The following is a 20,636-nucleotide window of genomic DNA, read 5'->3' on the forward strand; positions in this document are numbered from 1 at the left end:
GTTATCATCTAGTATGAGTCTTAGAAGTGAAGCAAAAAGGATGGAGATGTCTCGAGTATCGTATGCACCAGCAGTAGAAAGTTTAATGTTCGCTATAATTTGTACAAGACCAAACATTACACATGTAGTGGTAGTGGTTAGTCGGTATATGGCGAATCTTGGTAAAGAGTATTGGAATGTTGTGAAAAAAGTCCTAAGATATATTAAGAGGATCACAAATATTGCATTGTGTTATGGGAGATCAGACTTTATTGTCAGATAATATGTTGACTCAAATTATACAGGTGATCTTAACAAAAATAAATCCACTACAGGATATATGTTTGCACTTGCTAGCAGAGTTGTAAGATGGGTTTCAAAATTGGAATCAATTATGACCACATCAACAATAGAAACAAAATATATAACAACTACACAAGCTAATAAAAAAATAATATGGTTAAAATGGTATTAAAGGAACTCGAGCATAAACAAGAAAAAATTTCTCTATTCTATGACAATAAGAGTGTTTTGCATTTTACAAGGAATCCAACATTTCATTCAAAGACAAAACACATTCGAGTTTAGTACTACTTCGTTTGTGAAAGAGTGAAATAAAGAACTGTAGATATATAGAAAATTGATACAAAAGACAACTTAGTAAATTTCATGACAAAGACAATTAATACTAAAAAGTTTATTTAGTGTCGATCCTCTAATGACCTAACAGAGATATAAGCAACAAGAAATGACAAGAAAGAAAAAATAGTATAAAATTGATTGATCCTTAATAAGAGATTGTTGAAAATCAAAAAAGTGTATCACTAAAATCAAAAAAAGGATTAAAAAAACAAAAAGTCAACAAGAAGGAAAATTTGAACAAAAAGACATGAAAACAAAGAAGTTGAAAGAAGGTAGCAACCACACAAAAAAGCTAGCAACCACAATATCCTATTGCCAGAGAGAAATAAAAGGTTAAAAATATTAAGAGTATTTTTTCTCAGAAAGATTATAATTATTTCCTTATAATTCAATGAGAAAGTTATCTCATATATATATATTTTTTTTTTGTAATAAATTCTTCTATCATTGTCCATGATTTTTACCCTAATTTGTAAAATTTGTGCTTGATTTTTTTCTTTATTATTATTTTTTTCAAATTATTAACTAGAACCTTACTCTAATCCAGTGTTATTTTTACATTTATTTTCACAAAATTTCAAAGTTATCAGCAAGCAAACAAAATGAGAATAAACAAAGCAAATCAGCTTGAACAATCCATTGACATGGCTATAGAGAATTTTGGAAGGAGTACAGCAATGCACAAAATTTCTCCCATTTGGGGCTGCGGTTCAGATATATGCAGCTTTTACAGAATTTCTTAAAGCAGCAGCATTTACATAAATGAGAATTCCATAAACATAATGCACGTTTCTACAACCTTCACATACAAGATTTACAAGTGGCACGCCATAAAGGGCAAAACAAGATTTACTCTAGCTAACAATGGTCTGGACAGGAGCCATGTGAAAAATCTTCTGCCCAGCACAAAGGGCATTCCATAAACAGCTAGTTTTGAATCAAGGTTTCCCTGAGTGAGTTTACTAATCTGTGGAATACCTTAAGGTTCCGACCTGTTTTTTCCTGCAAGTGAAGAAAAAAAAACCAATAGAAGTTCAAGTTGCTGGAGATAATGACGCTACATTGAACACTTGACAATTGTATGAGTATGATCAACAATGGGTTTGAAAGTAATTCAAGTCTGCAAGGGCATAAGAAAAAGAGGAGGAAGATTTACTAGGTGTACCTCGCTCAGTAATTCAAGTCTTTCTAATGTTGGAATTAACTTCGTACACAGCAAAGGTACATCCCCTTCTGCGTCGGGCTTGCTGCCATATGTAATCATATTCACTGCCAAATCTGGATTGCTCATATATGAACTGCAACCAGAATTTTCAGTTAACAAAAGAAATAACTTCCACCAGTTACTAGGAAGTGACAAGGACCATATCCATACCTATCCTGAAAATGTACAAGGATAATGTTCATCACGTTCTCGGAAAGAAGCAGTAGTACAGTAATAAGCCGATCCCTATTTCCAGCAATCTGGCACATTTTCACCATTGCTATATACCTCCTGCAGAAAACGGGAAACAAATTTGGGAAAGAGGATATTGAAAATGCCCCTAAAAGAAACTAATAAGTACAAAATCTAAGAAAAAGATGGGGTTTAACCAAATATAAATAAATTATGCCCCCTCTTTCACAAAACAATTAATTTATGGCTAACAGAACTTTAACACCCAGTTGATTTGATGAAAAGTATTAGCATGTGACAAAAACCCCAACTGAGATTCTCAGGGGTCAATATTTAGTTGTATATTATACAAGGGGTGAAATGATAGCTTCAGGGACATTGGTTCCAAATTTCACTACCCACCCAAATAAAAAAGAATATTGCATGTGTTCCATCACCTTAGCAGATAAACTTTCAAATCAAGCCAGCTTATTCAACTGAACTCCAGGAAATCAAACTAGAGACCTAATGCACAAACCCCCAACTACTAAAAAGAAATAGCAGCAGAGACTTAGCCCTTGTCAATTAGAAGATGAGGCATGGAAGTATTGTTCCAGATATCTAAAGATCCAACTACAAAGCAAAACTGAACTAGGCGAAATATCCGAAGAGAAGGTTGAAGAGGAACAAACAAATTATGCTATTTAAAATACCTTCTCTGTATGCTGTCAGTAGATGAAACAAGATACTCTTGAACAAACATATTGATAATCTCATCCACTTCTTGCCTTGAGAGTTCATTGATGTCTTGAATCTAGAAAATCAAAGCAGCATATATTCTTTAGTTGAAACTTATGGAAATGGTGGAACAGCCACAACCACTTTACAAACTCTCTCTCACCTTGTTAAGCAGTAAAGATTTTTCCTCTGCAGCTCTCTCCAGAGCTGCTAACACAGAATTAAGGAAAGAACCAAGTAAAGTTAGTGTCGGCTGCTGCTGTCCAGCCGGTGCACAATATTTGGGAGGACTATCAGAGACCTGTCAGAAGTTCACCGTAGATAGACAAGAAGCATCACTTGTAAAGAATCAACTCTGGGAACCATATAAAAATTAGATCCATATTTACTAGGTTAAGACTCTACTACTACGTACCTGCAGTCTTAGCGATTTCTTTGTAACCAGAAAATATAGATAGGAGCTCAGGCTGAAGCAAAGACAAAAGCTATCAAGCTCAGACTTTTGCTGATTCTGACATTTAACAAAAAAATGAAAAGGTAGTTAGATGTAGCTTAACTTCCTAATGTGAGCGCTCCCTAATATCAAACAGAGACATCAGCCATAGACATGAAGCACAGCGGAGATAACAGCACAGTAATTTTCAAAACTCAGGACATCACATGGCAACAACGTATTAAATAATTAACTATACCTTTCAATTGTATAATTACATGTTTGTGTTGTGGAAAAACCCTTTTGCAAAAAGCAATAGTAAGGTTGCATACAAAAACAACTCTCCCTTTGCAAAGCAAGGAGAATTGTGCATTGAGGACACCCTTCTTATATGAAAGTACAACATTCTACATAACGGGAAATAAATGTGATTTAAGTGTTAATAAATATTTAGTTAACTCAAAAAGTTTTGGAATTAAGAAGTTTCTAAGAGAGGCTAATAACAAAAATCTATGTATCTTTTTTTTATATATTGAAATTATACTCTCTCTCTCTCTCTCTCTCTCTCTCAATATATATAATGTTTTTTAATTTGTTTAAACTATTGACCAGCAAGATAAGATCTTCATATGGACATGGGTTTCCTGTAAGCCTTATAGAGCGTCCATTAGAAAAAATAGTAAAAATAACGAGACACATTAAAAGTGTGCACCTAACAAGCATTTGGAAGTGTCTGATGGGTGCCTGTTCAACATGATAAGACACCTTCATAGTAGTATCTACTTCTTAGCTTATTAAATTATACCTCTGGAGACCGTATGGATTGTGGAGAAGCCAGAGATTCTAAATCCCATGAAAACAGAGAACGCATCATCCCAAACAGCAGCTGAACAAACCCATACTCGCCACTCTCATCATAAGGCCAAACCTACACCATACGTAAAGATTTCAGCAATTAAATATAGGCAAATATAAAAGATCTGCAACAAGATATAGGCTTGAAAATGGGGAAAAGATTCCACTACGCAAGTAGCAAGGAAGATATTTGTCTTCAAAACCTTTGTGCTTAAAATGACAAGACAAACCAGTGGCAGAGTCAACTAAAACCCAGCAGAGCTCAACCCAGCTTGTTTAATCACGCATACCACCAAACACAGAATGCATACAAGAGGGGCTGTACCTTGCTAAGTATTCCAACAACAAGATTTATTTGCTCCATTGTTATTTCATCAGCTTCATGCACATCTACCCGAAGAACTTGATCAAAGAGAAACTGATGCCCCTTGACAAAATCTAATACTTCGCGAACAATTTTATTCTTCACCTGTTGGATGCCCAGATCATTAATACTAAGGTTAAAAACATACTTGAGAAAGTAAAAGAGGAGTCATGAGGAGCTACACACAACCAAATGCTAGGGTTGTCAAAATTACACAAATCCGCGGGGCCAGCCCCAGTTGGGGCAGGGTCAAAGGCTGTTTGACCTGGGTCGAGGCGGGTATGGTATTTACCATCCCTGCTCCACCCCACCCCAGCCCATCCCACCATGGCTATATATATATATATACACACATATGTAAATATATTATCTATTCTATTAAAAGTAGAAAAATATATAAAAACAAAAAATATTGTCTATTCCATATTATATAAATATAAACATATAAAAATATTTTATATTCTATTAAGTAAATAAGTCATTTTAAGGTTATGAAACATTGTCAATAAGGCAAATTCCAAAATATTCCTTTTCTAGTTTATTTAAAAAAATAAAAATTTATACCAATATGACTTGAAGTGCATTTTTTCATTTGCACATGCATAACATGGGATATACCCTTAAGCTCTAAACCATTTTAAAAACTATTTGGATATGTATAGCATGGTATTTTAACTACTTTAGCAAAAAAGCATTGGGTTTAGGGTGCCCCAACCCTGCCCCAGCAGGGGCAGGGCACTGGGATTCAGGGTAGGGCACCCCACCCCATTGCCATCACTAGCAAATACATCAGTCCACAAGAAATATCTAAATAGATAAAGGCAAGAACAAAAAAAAGAGTACAATGAATATTTTAAAGCTCCATTGCCTTCGACATCAGACCATAAAAGGCTGCCCCCATAGACGAGGCTCACCCCATTGAGAGGGTTGGGATAAGGTTGTTTTTATATAATATCTTAACCCCCCCCCCCCCCCCCCCCAAACACACCAAAAAAAAAAAAAAAAAAAAAAAAAAAAACAATGTAAAGAGTGTTTCCACAACTCAAGCCCATGACCTAGTTACAAAGGAGAAACCAAATTGTTACCACCAAGGCTTGCCCTCATTTCTTCATCAAGCCATAGAAATAATAAATATAAGCCCAGTAATATGTCCATGTTCAGTTCTAGGATCCAGAAGCAACAACCATGAAATAGAAGCTTAAAATGCAGCTGGGTAAAGAACATGAAGAAAATTTTGAAACAAGGCACATCTATGGTGAAGGAGACTGAGGTCTAATGTTATCTCTGCTTGGGGATTAATTAACTCTCTCAATACAATTCCTCTTATTTATAGTTGGTCCCGAGCCAAGATAAGCGTGGGTTGCATTAGGCAGCTGACAACCAACGTACAAATCATCAAATCAAAAGCATCAAGAATTCTAGACGAATTAGACGAATGAGAAAATTGTTGGGGTGTAACCCTCTTAGCAATGCATTGTGTTGCTCAAGTGTAGTGAGAAATGAGCAAGGGTGCAGCAATGCTTGGATAAGTGTCAATTCTACAAGTGTTCTTGCATTTTCTTGGAGAAAAGAAGTTAGTCCAGGATCATAACAGTGATGGACATGATGATCAGGAGAAAATTAAAGAAAAAGGATCATGCAACGAATAGTGGGGATTATTATGTATAAGATTTTAAAAGGATGGGGTAGTGGATGTGAAGAGAATAAGAGATAGAATTATTGCAATGAAAGTCATTCTAAGAAGAAACTATGAATATTGTTAGTACATGTGGCATGTGCACATGATGTTGGGTTACAAAAATAGATAAAAACAAACCTTTGGGAAGATTTAGAGGGTGATGCAAAGAAACCCAAAAATCATAAGATCGTTATTGAAGGAGACTCAAATAATCATGTGGGTAGAGAAGGTAACAGGCATAGGGAGGTACATGGAGGTTATGGATTTGGAAAAGGAAACAATGAGGGCAAAGCTATTTTGAATTTTGCTATGGAAAAAGAGCTCATTAAAGCTAATACTGAGTTTAAGAAACAAGATGAACACTTAGTCGCATGTAAAAATAGCTTATTAACTACTCAGATAGACCACTTTCTTATGAGACAAGAAGACTACTTATGATGTAAAAGATTGTAAAGTTATATCAGGAGAACACCTAATCACTCAACATGGCTTATGTTCTTTGATGTCCATAACAAACAATTGAGAAAGAATAATACAAAGCGAAGCCTAAGAATTAGATGGTGAGATTTAAAAGGTAAACGAAAAAAAAACTATTTTTAAGTAATAGTGTGCGGCAGAAGAGAGTGGATTATAGGAGGCTAACCCAATGTGGAATAGGCAATATTAAACTGTGCATGGTAAGAATTAAGGCAATAAGGCTTGTGGTGGTTGTTTTGGATAGTCAACCCCACCTAGCAGGATTAAGGCTGGTGAATTGTTGTGATTGTTCTGTTTGTAGTTCACTTATCTATCTTGGTCTCACTTAAAATATAAATTTATATTCTACAAAGTGTCTACATACAGCCTGTAAGGTTAAAAACCAATTTGTAACTGTAAAACACCCTATAATATTCCAATACCAGCTTTTCTTCCCAAAAATCAACTTTATCGAACAAGTTAATATAATCCTTGTTAAATAAGATAAATAAGGCATAGTTATCAAAGGCGTGCCTAGGCACAAGGCGCCTTAAGGCGCCAGTTTGGTGCCTCGCTTGGGCCGAGGCGAGGCGGTTTTGGTGAGGCCCTCGCCTTGCGCACCTAGGCGCTGGGGCGTGAGGCGCGCCTCATGAAACATAGGTCTTTTAATTAAAACTTGCAGCCCAATCGCTCCTCACTCCTCCCGACTCTAGCATCCAGCCGCGCTTGCCTCCTCTCCAGCTCGCTGCTCGCTCAATCTTCCTCTTCCTCTCTAGCCCTAGCCGCGACCCCCTCCTCTCTTCCTCTCCTCTCCAGCTCGCCTGATCTTCTTCTTCCTCTCCTCTCCAGCCGCGACCCCCTCCTCTCTTCATCTCCAGCTCACCCGATCTTCTTCTTCCTCTCCTCTCCAGCCGCGACCCCCTCCTCTCTTCCTCTCCTCTCCAGTTCAGCTTGATCTTCCTCTTCCTTTCCTCTCCAGCCGTGCCTGCCTCCTCTCTTCCTCTCCTATCCAGCCACGCCCACCTCCTATCTTGTTAATTTCCTCTCCAGCCGCGCCCTCTTCCTCTATTCTCCTCTGCCCACGGTCTTCTCCTCTCTTCCTCGCCTCTCTTCTCATCTGCTCTTCAAGTTCAAGCTGTTAAGGCAGCCCACAGTCTTCTCCTATCTTGTAAATTCTTTACTTGTTTTTTATTTGTTTATTTCTTGCATTCTTGCCTAATTTCTCTTGCTGGTAGCTGGTTGCTGATCTCTCTTTTAAGTCTTTATAGTTTATTTCTATCATTAGGAGAATTTTGTGGAAGTTGGAACTGTATTGCAACAGCCCAATAAATGTCGTCAACTACTTCCAAAATGGACCCGGCATGGAATTATTTTGAAGCTGATCCTAATGATAGAAATACCACGACATGTAAATTTTGTCGTAAAGTAACAAAAGGTGGTATATTTCGGGCGAAACAACATCTTGTGGGCGGTTTTAGGAATACTAAAGCTTGTCCAAACTGTCCTCCATCAATAAAGGAAGAGATTAGAGAGTACATGCAAAAGAAGAAAAATAATAGGGATGAGCGAAAGATAGCATCGTTAGATGATGATCTTCAATTTGATGAAGGGGATGATGATGATGATGATGAGTCGCTGCCTCAAAGTAGAAAAAGACTCAATGTATCTACCGGAAGTGGAAGCAATACTGGTAGTGTTGGTAGTGTTAAAGGGCCAACACAAAAGGGTCCACTTGATGTTTTTCTTAAAGACCCAGAAGTTAATGTGTTGAAAAGCAAGGGCAAAGAAAAGCAAACAAGGTTGGGTGAGCATGATTTTGCAAAAAAAGAGTTAAGAGCTTGAGTTTGTAGAAGCTTTGCACGATGGATGTATGATGCAGGCATTCCATTCAATGCAGTGACATATGACAGTTTTAAAATATTTATAGAAGCAGTTGGTCAGTATAGTCCGGGTGTGAAGCCGCCTATTTACCATGAAGTCAGGGTTCCCCTTCTCAAACAAGAGGTGGAAGCCACTCGTGAAATGATGAAAGATTATGAAGAGGCATGGGCCAAATATGGATGTTCCATTTTGTCAGATGGATGGAAAGACAAGACGGAAATGACATTGATTAACTTTTTAGTCAATTCTCCTAAAGGAAGTATGTTTTTGGAGCCTGTTGATGGTTCTAACTATTCAAAGATTGAGGAAAAAATGTTTCAATTATTAAGTAAATGTGTGGAAAAGATTGGAGTAAGAAATGTGGTGCAAGTGGTCACCGGTAGTGCTTCAAACAATGTTTTAGCAAGTATGAAATTCATTTTTGTAATTTGTATTATGTTTATAAATAGAACAATTTGAATATTCATTAGATATTTATTATTTACTAATATCTTGTTAATTTCACTCTAAATAATAACAGGAAGATTTTTGGAGGCAAAATATCCTACGTTGTTTTGGACACCATGTGCAGCGCACTACTTGGATTTAATGTTGGAAGATATTTTCAAGTTGCCTAATATGAAGAAGACATTTGAGAGAGTTGTTATGGTGAATAGCTATATCTATACTCGTTTGAGTCTAGTAAACATGCTTAGAAGATTTACTGACAAGAAAGAGTTGTTGAGGCATGCAAAAACACGGTTTGCAACTGCCTTTATCACTTTGGGCAGGATGCATAGTCTGAAAAGCAACCTTAGAAGGATGTTTACCTCCGAGGAGTGGATGACAAGCAAGTGGGTAAAAGAAGCAGGGGCTAAAAAGGTTGTAGAAGTGATTTTGATGCCTTCATTTTGGAACAATATTGTATATGCTTTAAAGGTGGCTGGTCCATTGGTGCATGTATTGCGCTTAGTGGATGGTGAGAAGAAGCCTGCTATGGGATACATATATGAGGCCATGGATAGGGCCAAAGAAGCGATTGCTAACTCTTTTAATGGGGATGAAAAGAAGTATGCACCCATTTTTCAAATCATTGATAATCGATGGGATGTTCAGCTTCATCGCCCCTTGCACGCAGCTGGTTGGTACTTGAACCCAGAATATTTCTACAAGGCTGAACGTATAGATCCAGAGATCATGACTGACTTATATGAATGCATTAGAAAGTTAAATCCAGATGTAAAGGTTCAAGACCAAATTGATGCTGAGCTTTCGATATATAACAATGCAGAAGGGTTCTTTGGAAACTATATGGCTATTAGAAAAAGAGCTGAGAAATCACCAGGTACACATATATATATATATTACATTATATATATAATCATTCTAGATAATAGATAATAACTAACCCATGAATTTTATTGGACAGCTAAATAGTGGGCTTCATATGGAATGTCAACACCCACGTTGCAAAAATTTGCAATTAAAATTCTTAGCTTGACTTGTAGTTCATCTGGGTGTGAACGTAATTGAAGTGTGTTTGAAAATGTAAATGCATTGTACATATAACACTTAAATTTTTATTAGTAGTTGGTTTGTTTCATGTAGCTTATTCTTAGTATGTTTTTGCATAAATTGTTACAGCTTCATACTAAACGAAGAAACAGGCTTGATCAACTTTGTTTAAACGACTTGGTGTTTGTGAAATACAATAGAGCATTGAGGCGTCGGTATCAAATGTGTGATACCATTGACCCTATCATATTGATCGACATTGATGAAAGCAATGAATGGTTAGCAATGAATGGTTGATTGGAAAACTTGATGAGGAGAATGATAAAGATGATAAAACTGTTTTTCCAGATGACGTTGGGGATGGGTTGACATGGAGTAATGTTGTTGCCGCTGCAGGAGTTGGAGAGCCTAGTTATCAATTTAGAACTAAACAAACTCGATCACAATTGGGATCAACTTCGGCTTCGACTTCAAAGCGGCGAGTAACTCAGGAGATTGAAGAGGAGGAGGAAAGTGAGGCAGGGACCGAAGATGATGAAGACTTGGAAGAGGGAGAAGAATTGAGAGATGAAGGGGTGATTGAAGGGGATGATGAAGATATTGACCTTGATGATGATTGATTAAAAAACTTCTTTATATTGATTGTGGATTTGTAGTGTTTATGTGTTTGTTTAGAACTTTGTATTATAATTGGTACTTGGTAAAGTTTGAGACTTTAAGTTTGAATTTTAATGATGTTTCTAGTTTAGAATTTGCATGATGAATGAATTAACTTTGATGTTGTTAGTTTATAGAATTTGAAGATAATGAATCATGAATGATATGAATGTGTTATTATGGATAATTTGATAGTTGTTTATGATTTTACAAGATTTTGAGTTTTTTTCCTAAAAGGCGCGCCTCGCTTCGCAAAGGCGCACCTCGCGCCTCAGGCTCCAGGACCTTTTGCACCTCTCGCCTTTCAGAACTATGAAATAAAGGGTATTTAATTTTAAATACTTGTATGTATATATATACTCTTGTATTATACATTATGAATGAGAAATATACATTATTTTTATTCACATAATATGGTATCAGAGCCACAAACCCTAACCCAACCCTAGACCGACTCCGTTGCCGCCACCGACCGACATCGCTACTGCTGCCACTGTCGCCATCTAGATCCACCCACCCAGATCGCGGCCATCTCTCAGATTGCATCTGTCTATCTCTTAGATCTGGATCCACCCAGATCACAGCCGTCCAGATTCACCCGCCCAGATCTGTCGTTGCTGCTTCTTCCTGGCCAACCACAGATCCGGCCACCATTCCAGCCTAGATCCGTCGTCGCTGCTTCTTCCTGGCCGACCGCAGATCCTACAACTCCCAGCTTTGTGCGCCCATATCCGTCGTTGTTCCAGTTCCGGTGACTCTTAGCTTTGTGCACTCCATCCAGTATTCTTTTTGGTTCAAGTCTGCTTCAGATTAGACAACAGATCTGGTTCCAATCTGTTGTACCCATCCATCTGCTCCAGATCTATTTAGTTTAGATTTGACCCACCACTCCAAATCCAAACCTAGTCAGCCAGAACAGTTGTATCATGTCTTCCTCTACATCCACAAGCCTTTCTACCACGTCCACAACTGTGACTATCTCCCATTTTTTGGCCACACGAGTTATTACTACGGATAAATTGAATGGCCAAAATTACTCGGCTTGGTCATCTACAGTTGAAATTTGGTTTCTTGGACATGGCCTTGAGGCTCATTTAACAATGACCATCTCATGTATTCCTGTAGGAAATCAATCTCTTTGGCGATAGGTAGATGCACAAATACTCAATTTGTTGTGGCAAACTATTACACCGACTTTGATGCCTATATTTCAACCTCTTTGTGAGTGTAGTGCTCCATGGAGTTGAGCTCGTGAGTTGTATGCGAGTGACATCACTAGTATTTATGACGTGATTGGTGCTTTATTCAATCTATGACAGGCTAATTTGGATATGACCACGTATTTGGGTAAGTTCCAAACTTCTATTTCCAATTTTAACAAGTTGATGCCCTTTGATCCTGATATCAAGAAACAACAGCAACAGTGTGATCAAATATTTACTATCCTCTGTCTTTATGGAATTCGACCGGAACTTGAATTTGTTAAGACACAGATTCTCGACAGTGCTTCTCTCCCTCCTTTAACAGAGCTATTTGCCAATCTACTTCAAGCCTCTTCTATTACAACCAAGGTTGTTAAAATCGAGATTTTAAGTGGGATCGTAAAGGGGTTCATAAAATCGGATTGTAAAATCGTAAGATTTTACAGAAAATTAAAAATACTCTTTAATTTATGTAAATATATATTTATAATGACATATTCCTTATTATAAATGAAAAAGATGTACCTATTTTAAAATTACTTCATCTATGAATTTCAAAAATACTAAATAATATAAATTTTTTAAATATTAAATTCATCATTCATAATCAAATTTTCAAACAACAAACATTACCATCATCAACAACAAACATTGTTAAAAATAAATAAAAATATTAAGTCATAAAAACAACAAATTTTGTCAAACTTTCACATTATGTCATTACATTAATTAAGTTATCAAAATGAAAGAGGTATACTTGTTTTCTGCTAATTATCAATCTTAATATAAAATTAGATCCACCCATGGTCTGATTGTGACATATTCAAGACTAATTCTTTGAATCTGCACCTATTTCTACGTGTAGATAATATCATCACAAATGAGAATGTACACACACAAACACAACCGCACAATACACTCACTCAACACATCAATTGGACGCAACACAGAGCTCAACATAGCGCGCACACAGCATTTGATAACCGAACTTAGCAAAACATAGTCACTCTCACTCATAACTTATTCACATACCTGGGTTGGGTTTGATTCTTCAAACTTTCAAGGTGAACGAACGAAGAAGAAAGGCCAAAACAAGATCGACAACGATTAGGGTTTACAGAAGGACACAACAAGCTAATGCAGCAAGCACACAGACACAACGATGTTTAGGGTTTGTAGAAGAACCAAAATAGGATATTGACAACGATTATATAGAAAAAAATACTTTTTGTTTCTAACCTCAAATTTGTGGGTAAGACTAAATTTGGTAAACTCGTAAAATCGTAAACATTGACCTAGTAAACTCGGATCAGTAAACTCGTAGACTCAAATTAGATTCTATAAAACCTGATCCTACGAGCAAGTTGACTCGTTTTATGTCTCATGACTCGTAAAATCGTACAAGTAGACTCGCAATTTTAACAACAATGATTACAGCTGATCGTGGCATGCTCGTACCTAGAGATCACTTCGCCCTTGTTACTACCCCAACTGATCGTGGTCATCATGGTGGTCGTCCTCGGCTCCAGTTCACCTATTGTACTCGTCTTGGTCACACTAGAAAGATTTGCTATCGCCTACATGGTCGTCCACCTTAGGCAACCAATACTACTAACATGGTTGTTGGTGCTTCGGAGGGTCAATCATCTATCACACCCAGTGATTCCACACCAGTGACTATCTCCGAGGGGGAGTATGCTCAGTTCCTTCTGTTCTGGGCAACACAACAAGCTACTTCACTTGTCACATCCCTTGCTGGCACCGATAACCCTGTTGTTTGATTTACTAAGTCCTTCTCTTCTCTTGGCCCATGGATCTTCGACTCCAGTGCCAATAATCACATGTCTGGTAATCACTCTCTCCTATCTCATATTCAAAATCTGCAGTCTCTACCTCCTGTTACATTGGCTGAAGGCTCTCAAGCCTCAATCACGAGTATTGCCTTCAAAAATCTTTATACAGTTTAAAACAATCTCCTCGATCTTGGTTTGGTCGATTTAGTTCAGTTGTTCTTGAGTTTAGGTTAACTCGGAGTGAAGCTAATCATTCTGCTTTTTATCGCTCTCAATCTAGCCGCCACATCCTTCTAGTGGTATATGTTGATGATATAGTACTTACAGGGGATGATGATGTTGATATCACTAAATTGAAGGCACATCTTCACCAACAGTTTCAAACTAAGGATCTGGGCCCTTTGAAATATTTTTTGGGTATTAAGGCTCAGTCAAAGCAATGCATCTATATTTCTCAAATGAAGTATGCCTTGGATATGCTAGAGGAGACAAGATTGCTTGGGTGCAAGCCCACAAATACCCTATGGATCCAAATATCAAATTATTACTGAGACAGGAGAACCCTCTTTCTAATCCTGGGCGCTACTGTCGACTAGTTAGGAATCTTAATTATTTCAGTCACGTGTCCTGATATTTCATTTGCAGTGAGTGTGGTAAGTCATTTCTTGGATTCACCTTGTGACAGTCACTAGGATGCAGTGATTCGTATTTTTCGATATATTAAGCCTACCTCGTCGGGGTATATTGTATCAAAATTATGGGCACAGTCAGATTGTGAGATATACAGATGTTGATTGGGTAGGATCACCTAGTGACAGAGGATCTACATCTGGATACTGTGTATTTGTGGGTGGAAAGCTAGTCTCTTGGAAAGTAAGAAACAAACTATTGTCGCCAGATCCAGTACAAAAGCTAAATATAAAACAATGGCAGTAACAACATGTGAGCTAGTGTGGTTGAAATAATTAATTCAGGAGTTAGGAGTTACGCAGGTTAAGTCTATGCAATTAATTTGTGACAACCAGACTGCAATGCATATTGCTTCTAATCATGTGTTTCATGAGAGAACCAAGCATATTGAAATTGATTACCACTTTGTTAGAGAAAAAGTACTCTCTGGGGATATAGTTACAACATATGTGGGTTCCAACAATCCATTGGCTAATTTACTCACCAAGTCGCTTAGAGGTTCTCATGTGAATTATATTTATACCAAAATGAGCATGCTCGTGTTAAATAAGATAAATAAAGAGTATTAGTGTAATTAATTTTAAATACTTGTATGTATATATATATATATATTCTTGTATTGTACACTTTGAGTGAGATATACACATTATTTTTATTCACATAACAATCCTCTTCTAAACATAATAACACTAGAAAATCTTTACCCAATTGTTTCCTATAGATTCTAGGGTAAATTATACGAGACACCTCTTAGATTTAACCAAAAAACATAAAAGCCCCTTGAGTTATCACTTCTCAAAAATGACAATGACTCTTTTTTACTTTATTCACCGCATGGCACTTTCCTCAACTTAAGGAAACAATAGTTAAATTTTCAAAAATACCAAAAATGACTTGATATGTTGTTGTTGTACAAAAAATAACCTCCCCCCTCCCCCACCCTTGGTGAAATTCTTTTTCTACTTCTCCAGTGGCCGTGGTTTCTATCATCACATTGTCATTTCTGATAACTTGAGGGGTTTTGTGTATTTTGCTAAACCTCAAGGATGTTGGGTGTAAAATACCCTAAATTACATTTATTAAACCTATTAAGCAGTGGAATGAAATACTTTGAAAAAGAAATTTCCCCATCCCTTTGAAAAATTAAAAATGTATAATATCGAATACACACACACACACACACATATATATATATATGCATGTCAAAAAAAGAATAAAAAAGCAAGCTTGGGGACCATTTATATGTAGAGGATTATTGTGATCATGATTTCTATATTCTACTAAAATATTAATTGCAGATGCATGGAATAGAGGCAAGAACAATTTGGAAAGGAGCACTACAAAAAAGATGAAGGCTAACCTCAAAGAAATCAGAAGCATCAATTAATGAAGTCAGAGAAAATACAAATCTCAAAATTGGAGCTATAACCATTCGTCTTTTATCAACATCCACAGATAAATCCCTCCCAAACTTAGCATCAACTCGCCTTAAGCTTCCCTGACAAATAATATGGCTTATTAAAAAGCAAGGTTAGATGAAACAAAACATGCTAATGGAAAGACACAAAATACCTTAATCTGCATATTGACTGCCTTGCATGATGCAATATGTTCCAAAGCACCCATAGAAAAAAGAACCTGGGCCCCTGATTTCCCATATTTGTGGCTAATTCTCAACAGTAGAGCAAGTTCAGCCTCAAGGACATAAACTCGCTGCAATGAATCCAATGAACGGCCACAATCCTAAAAGTGATAAAGGTGTGAAAGCAGGCCATCATATAAAAGGGGGGAAACATACAGAATGACTACCCTAGAAAAAAGTGTTAGCCCAGTTACACAATCAATATCAACTCAGTCTATTATTGACAAAAGCCAAAACAATTATACTCGTAAAAAAGCAATTCTAGAGATATTAACAAAAAAGGAAAACACAACTTCAGATAGAGAAACAGCAAGACATATTTGCATGCATGTCAAAAGAAGTAATCTCTCCTCAAATGAAGAAATTAGACACTAGACAAATGTAAGGAAGATTACAACAGAATCCCACTCGGCTAAAAAGAAAGTCACATAATGGGCATGGTTGAAATCTAGTTCCTAGGATGAGACTTTGGTACGAAATAATGGGATTGCACCATAGATGGATTAAAATTTGAGATGTTGCAAGTAGCACAAGTTAGAATTTGAATGAGACGTTACGGCCAAATAGAATGGGAAAGGGCATCCAGCATCCTTGTAATACCCCTGAAATTAAAAGAAATTATTACCATAATTTGAGGTATTTTTGGTATGCTTATCTGAAGTTCTAACTCAAAAAGGTTTTAAGGACAAAATTTCTTTAAGGGTGATTGAAAGTAATACCCCTGAATTTAAAACAAAGGAATTGAACAAAATGTCGTAATTACCATAATTTGAGGGATTTTGGAGCATTTATCCAAAGCCCTAACTCAAAAAAAAAAAAAAAAAAAAAATTGGGTACGAAATCTTTTAAGGGGGAATGGAAATAATAGCGGAGATTTTTAAGAAAATTCGGAAAATAAGAGATGGAGATTTTTCCAAAAGAAAATGGCCTAAAGCATTTTAGTACTTTGGATTCTCAATTGGGTTATTAAAGTAATTTCTCAAAATATTTTGGGGCCCTAGGGTGATTATTGGAGGTTTTAACATTATTAAGGGTGTTCAAATTCCTGTCATTGGTCTGACCAAAGGCAGCAGCCAGATTTCAGTTCAATCCAGTTCAGTACCGGTTCAAGACCAAAAACGGGTTGGACCAATTAGATGTTATTAAGTTTGATGTTATATTTTGTTATCATTATGTTTTTTCAAGCTTAATATTAAATTAAATGTTGAATTTGTGATTATTTAATTTGTTTTATGGAGTTAGATGTTAATTAACTTACTTTAGAATGTTGCATTATGTTGATTGTTGATTCTTCTTTAGATTTTTTTTAAGACAATTATTGTTTGGATGATATTTATAAATATATATACATATTTTTTTTCATTTTTATATTCAAAACCTGAAAATAGGAAAAAATATATATATACCGGTCCAAATTCAGTCCAAGGCTGATCTCGGCCCGAATGAACACCCCTAGTTACGTAATTCCCTGAAATTTTCAAGGCATAAGTGAACTTAAGTTGCAGCAGGCCAAGGTGTAATATGTCAAAAGTCGAGGGCTAGAATCACAAGGAAAGCCCCCCGCCCACGCAAAACTTACAGCATGAACGCAATAGAAAGCTGTCTGTTGCATTGCAAGCATTGGGATTCCCTTCAGGCGACATGACTGTGAAAGGAAATATCACATAAGCTGTCTTTGATTTTTCTGTTATTCATTTATATTGTGTATGTTGCTGTATGTTGTAGCAGCAGTTATTTTAACTTGCGCTTCTTGCTTGCGCTTCTTGTTGTTTCCTTTTATTATGTCGGTAGTTTAGACTTGGCTGAGTATATAATCAGCGTAGCCTTATTTTCTGTAATTGTTCAGTAAGTCATCTATTGGAATATTCAGAGCATTCTTCTCCTCATTTGTTTCAGAAAATTATTTTGAAGCCAGGGGCATGTGACAGGTGAGTCCGAGGTTTGAGAAGCATTTCGGGCACGTCATTTGAGGTTGGCACACAAATTGAGAAAATGGTTTAATCGTTAATTACCAAATCAAAACGAGTGGTTCTCTCCAAAAACTCAATTTATTTCATGTGCATTGTTACATGTATTTATTGGCGATTATGATGCATCAAAATGTATGTTATTTGAATTGAGCATATGAGTACTTGGTTTAATTGCATGTGTGTCATTGTTTGACCATGAAAGAAATGGGATGTTAATCTAGAGGGTTATTTGCATTATCTCCAAAGCCACGATTAATGAGATGACTATCATAAGTGCATCCTCACCTAGGACTAATGCACTGAACGTAACACATCTCATGCATCATGCATGAAAACATTTTTGAACCCTTACTTAGCATTTAATGCAACATTCAAACGTCTCAAATGACACATGCACTAGGGCAAGCAAAAGATACATGACAAGCTTGCTAGTAGGGTGCTTCTTTTTTCTTTTTTTGTAATTTTACATCATTTTATATCTAGATTATGTTTTCAATTCTAATGATATAATTCTGAACCTTGTACTCTATAGATGTATATTTGAAGTTACATTTTGAATGAATACATATTCAAAGTTATGTATTTCTTCATTAGGGTACTGACGCAGCGTGTAGCGCGCGTAAAGAAAACACATGAAAGAAACCCTTGAAAACAAGCTTCAATGGCTGAAGCTTGGCTTTCAAAGAGGCGGAAAACTAAACTTGTTTTGCTGGAAAGAAACCCGAATAGGCTGTTGTAATTGAATTGATAAAAAGTTGATTACAAACCCTAATTTCTAAGCATATATATATATATATATATAGTATTCGGCTAATCCATCTAATACTTATAAATAAAATCCAACTAGAATCTTAATAGAAGTAAAACCCTAACAAACATAAAATAGAATTAACATCCCAAAACATATGAAGTATTAAAATCCTAAAAACTTCTTAAGTTTGTTCTGCTACTGTTTGGGCCGTTCTGGATTGCCCAATTTAGGTCGAGTCGGCCTTGGGCAGGGTCTTCAAACAGGAACAGAGACCATATAATTCACCTTTACTTGAGAAGAATTCGACCTCGAATTATGATCAAGGTATGACAACTCAACATCCGACAAATAGTAATACAAAGAAAGATCAGAAACATTGAATGTTTTGAAAATACTCATATGATTAGGCAAATCCACAATATAAGCATTGTCATTGACCTTCCTTGTAATCTTGTAAGGACCATGCTTCTTTGGCTTAAGTTTGTTTTACTTTCCTGCTAGAATCCGTTCCTTCTTAAGGAATATCACGACTTTATCTCCAACCTCAAATGCCTTCCTATGCTTGTCAGTTGTCACCTTGTACTTCTCATTTACCTTGTGCAACTTTTGCCTCACATCCTCTTGAACCGCTTGAACTTGCTCGGCTTGTTAGTGCGTTGACCCTAATTATCACCTTGGCGCATATTACCCCTGTGCAATTTTATAACAAGGGTAGTTTTGGGTTTTCACATGTATTTGTGTTGCCTTGATTTTTGCTTATATTAGGGTGGTTATTAAGAGTGTTGGGTGTATTCTTATAATCTCCAATTCGATTATAGTGAAAAACTTGCAGCGACAGCAATGGACGTAGCTCTCAAATAGAGAGTGAACCACTATAAATCTCGTGTGTTCTTCGTGCTCGTTCTGATTATTTTCTCTTCTGCTATTTAGGATTAGGACTTTAATCCTAACACGACTAAGTCACTAGCTGCAACACTGAAACCTGGTACCTTTGGCAACTTTACCAAATCCAATCTATGATTAGGAACTTTCATGTATACGATAGAAAATGATGATCTTTCTGTTGAGTTATGCACGGAGTTGTTGTAGGCAAATTTCGCTTGAGCTAGGACTAGGTCCCATTGTCTTGGCTTGTCTTTGCAAACACTGCAAATAAGATTTCCCAAGGTACAATTAACCATCTTTGTCTGTCCATCAGTCTAGCGATACGCTGTGTTGCTGAAATTCAAAAATGAATCGAACATCCTCCACAATCCCTGCATCTCCACTGGATTTTGATTCACTTCTAATGGTTTACCCACTCTCCTCCTTTACAACCAACAAGTGAACCTCTTGGGTATCCCTCCACTTCCTCACAAACTCGGTGTGTTTATGTGTAATGGTAAGAAAATTCCTCCCATCCACTTTAGAAGTTTTGGTTCTTTTCCACCATAGGTAACAAAGTATAACATATACCCTCTTTCTCAAACTGATGTGTGTTCTTCCTACTCGAGTGTTTAGCATCCACGTCAAATAGCCAAGGCCTCCCAAATAAAATATGACAAGCACCCATAAACAATATCACAATAAACTTCGTCAGAGTACATACCAATAGAGAAAGATACCTCGCAGCGTTCATCCACACGTATGCCACCAACTTCTTTGATCCATCCAATTGTGTAAGGGTTTGGATGTTTCTAACTCCGCAACTTCACCACATATCTTCCTATGATGTTCTTTTGACTTCCATTATCAATAATCAACTCAAAGATTTTTCCTTTCACCGTACACCTCATGCAGAAAAGCTTATGCCGCTGAGTAGTATCTTCATTCTTTTAAGATAGCATTAACTTTCTCACTACACAGGTATAATCTCCATGTCCATACTCTTCTTCGTCATCCTCCCCATCAGGCCCGTAATATATTTCCTCTTTAGCAACATCTTCGTCCTCCCTTTAGCAATGTATTTCCCCCTGTTGTAACCTTATTAGGGTTGACTGTATTAGGTGGATTGAAAAGTTGCATTCCCTGAACCAACTTGCCTTTATTAAAAGCTA

The 20,636-nt window shown here is 36.7% G+C and overlaps 1 protein-coding gene across 2 annotated transcripts in view; it reads right to left on the minus strand.

The window, feature by feature from the left end:
• Nucleotides 1-1,230: 1,230 nt before the first annotated feature.
• LOC127805854 (nuclear pore complex protein NUP205) overlaps nt 1,231-20,636 on the minus strand; it is an 85,188-nt gene continuing 65,782 nt past the window's right edge. For both annotated transcript variants that reach the window (XM_052342663.1, XM_052342662.1), the window contains exons 36-45: nt 15,810-15,980; nt 15,598-15,735; nt 4,348-4,491; nt 3,973-4,095; nt 3,150-3,245; nt 2,898-3,035; nt 2,710-2,810; nt 1,997-2,116; nt 1,787-1,919; nt 1,231-1,623 (exon numbers count right to left, since the gene is read on the minus strand). In XM_052342663.1, coding sequence (XP_052198623.1) covers nt 1,549-1,623; nt 1,787-1,919; nt 1,997-2,116; nt 2,710-2,810; nt 2,898-3,035; nt 3,150-3,245; nt 3,973-4,095; nt 4,348-4,491; nt 15,598-15,735; nt 15,810-15,980 — 1,239 coding nt within the window. In that variant the 3' untranslated portion in view covers nt 1,231-1,548. The remainder of the gene's footprint in view (nt 1,624-1,786; nt 1,920-1,996; nt 2,117-2,709; nt 2,811-2,897; nt 3,036-3,149; nt 3,246-3,972; nt 4,096-4,347; nt 4,492-15,597; nt 15,736-15,809; nt 15,981-20,636) is intronic.

The sequence above is a fragment of the Diospyros lotus genome, chromosome 7, assembly GCF_014633365.1.
Source record: "Diospyros lotus cultivar Yz01 chromosome 7, ASM1463336v1, whole genome shotgun sequence".
Classification (NCBI taxonomy): Eukaryota; Viridiplantae; Streptophyta; class Magnoliopsida; order Ericales; family Ebenaceae; genus Diospyros; species Diospyros lotus.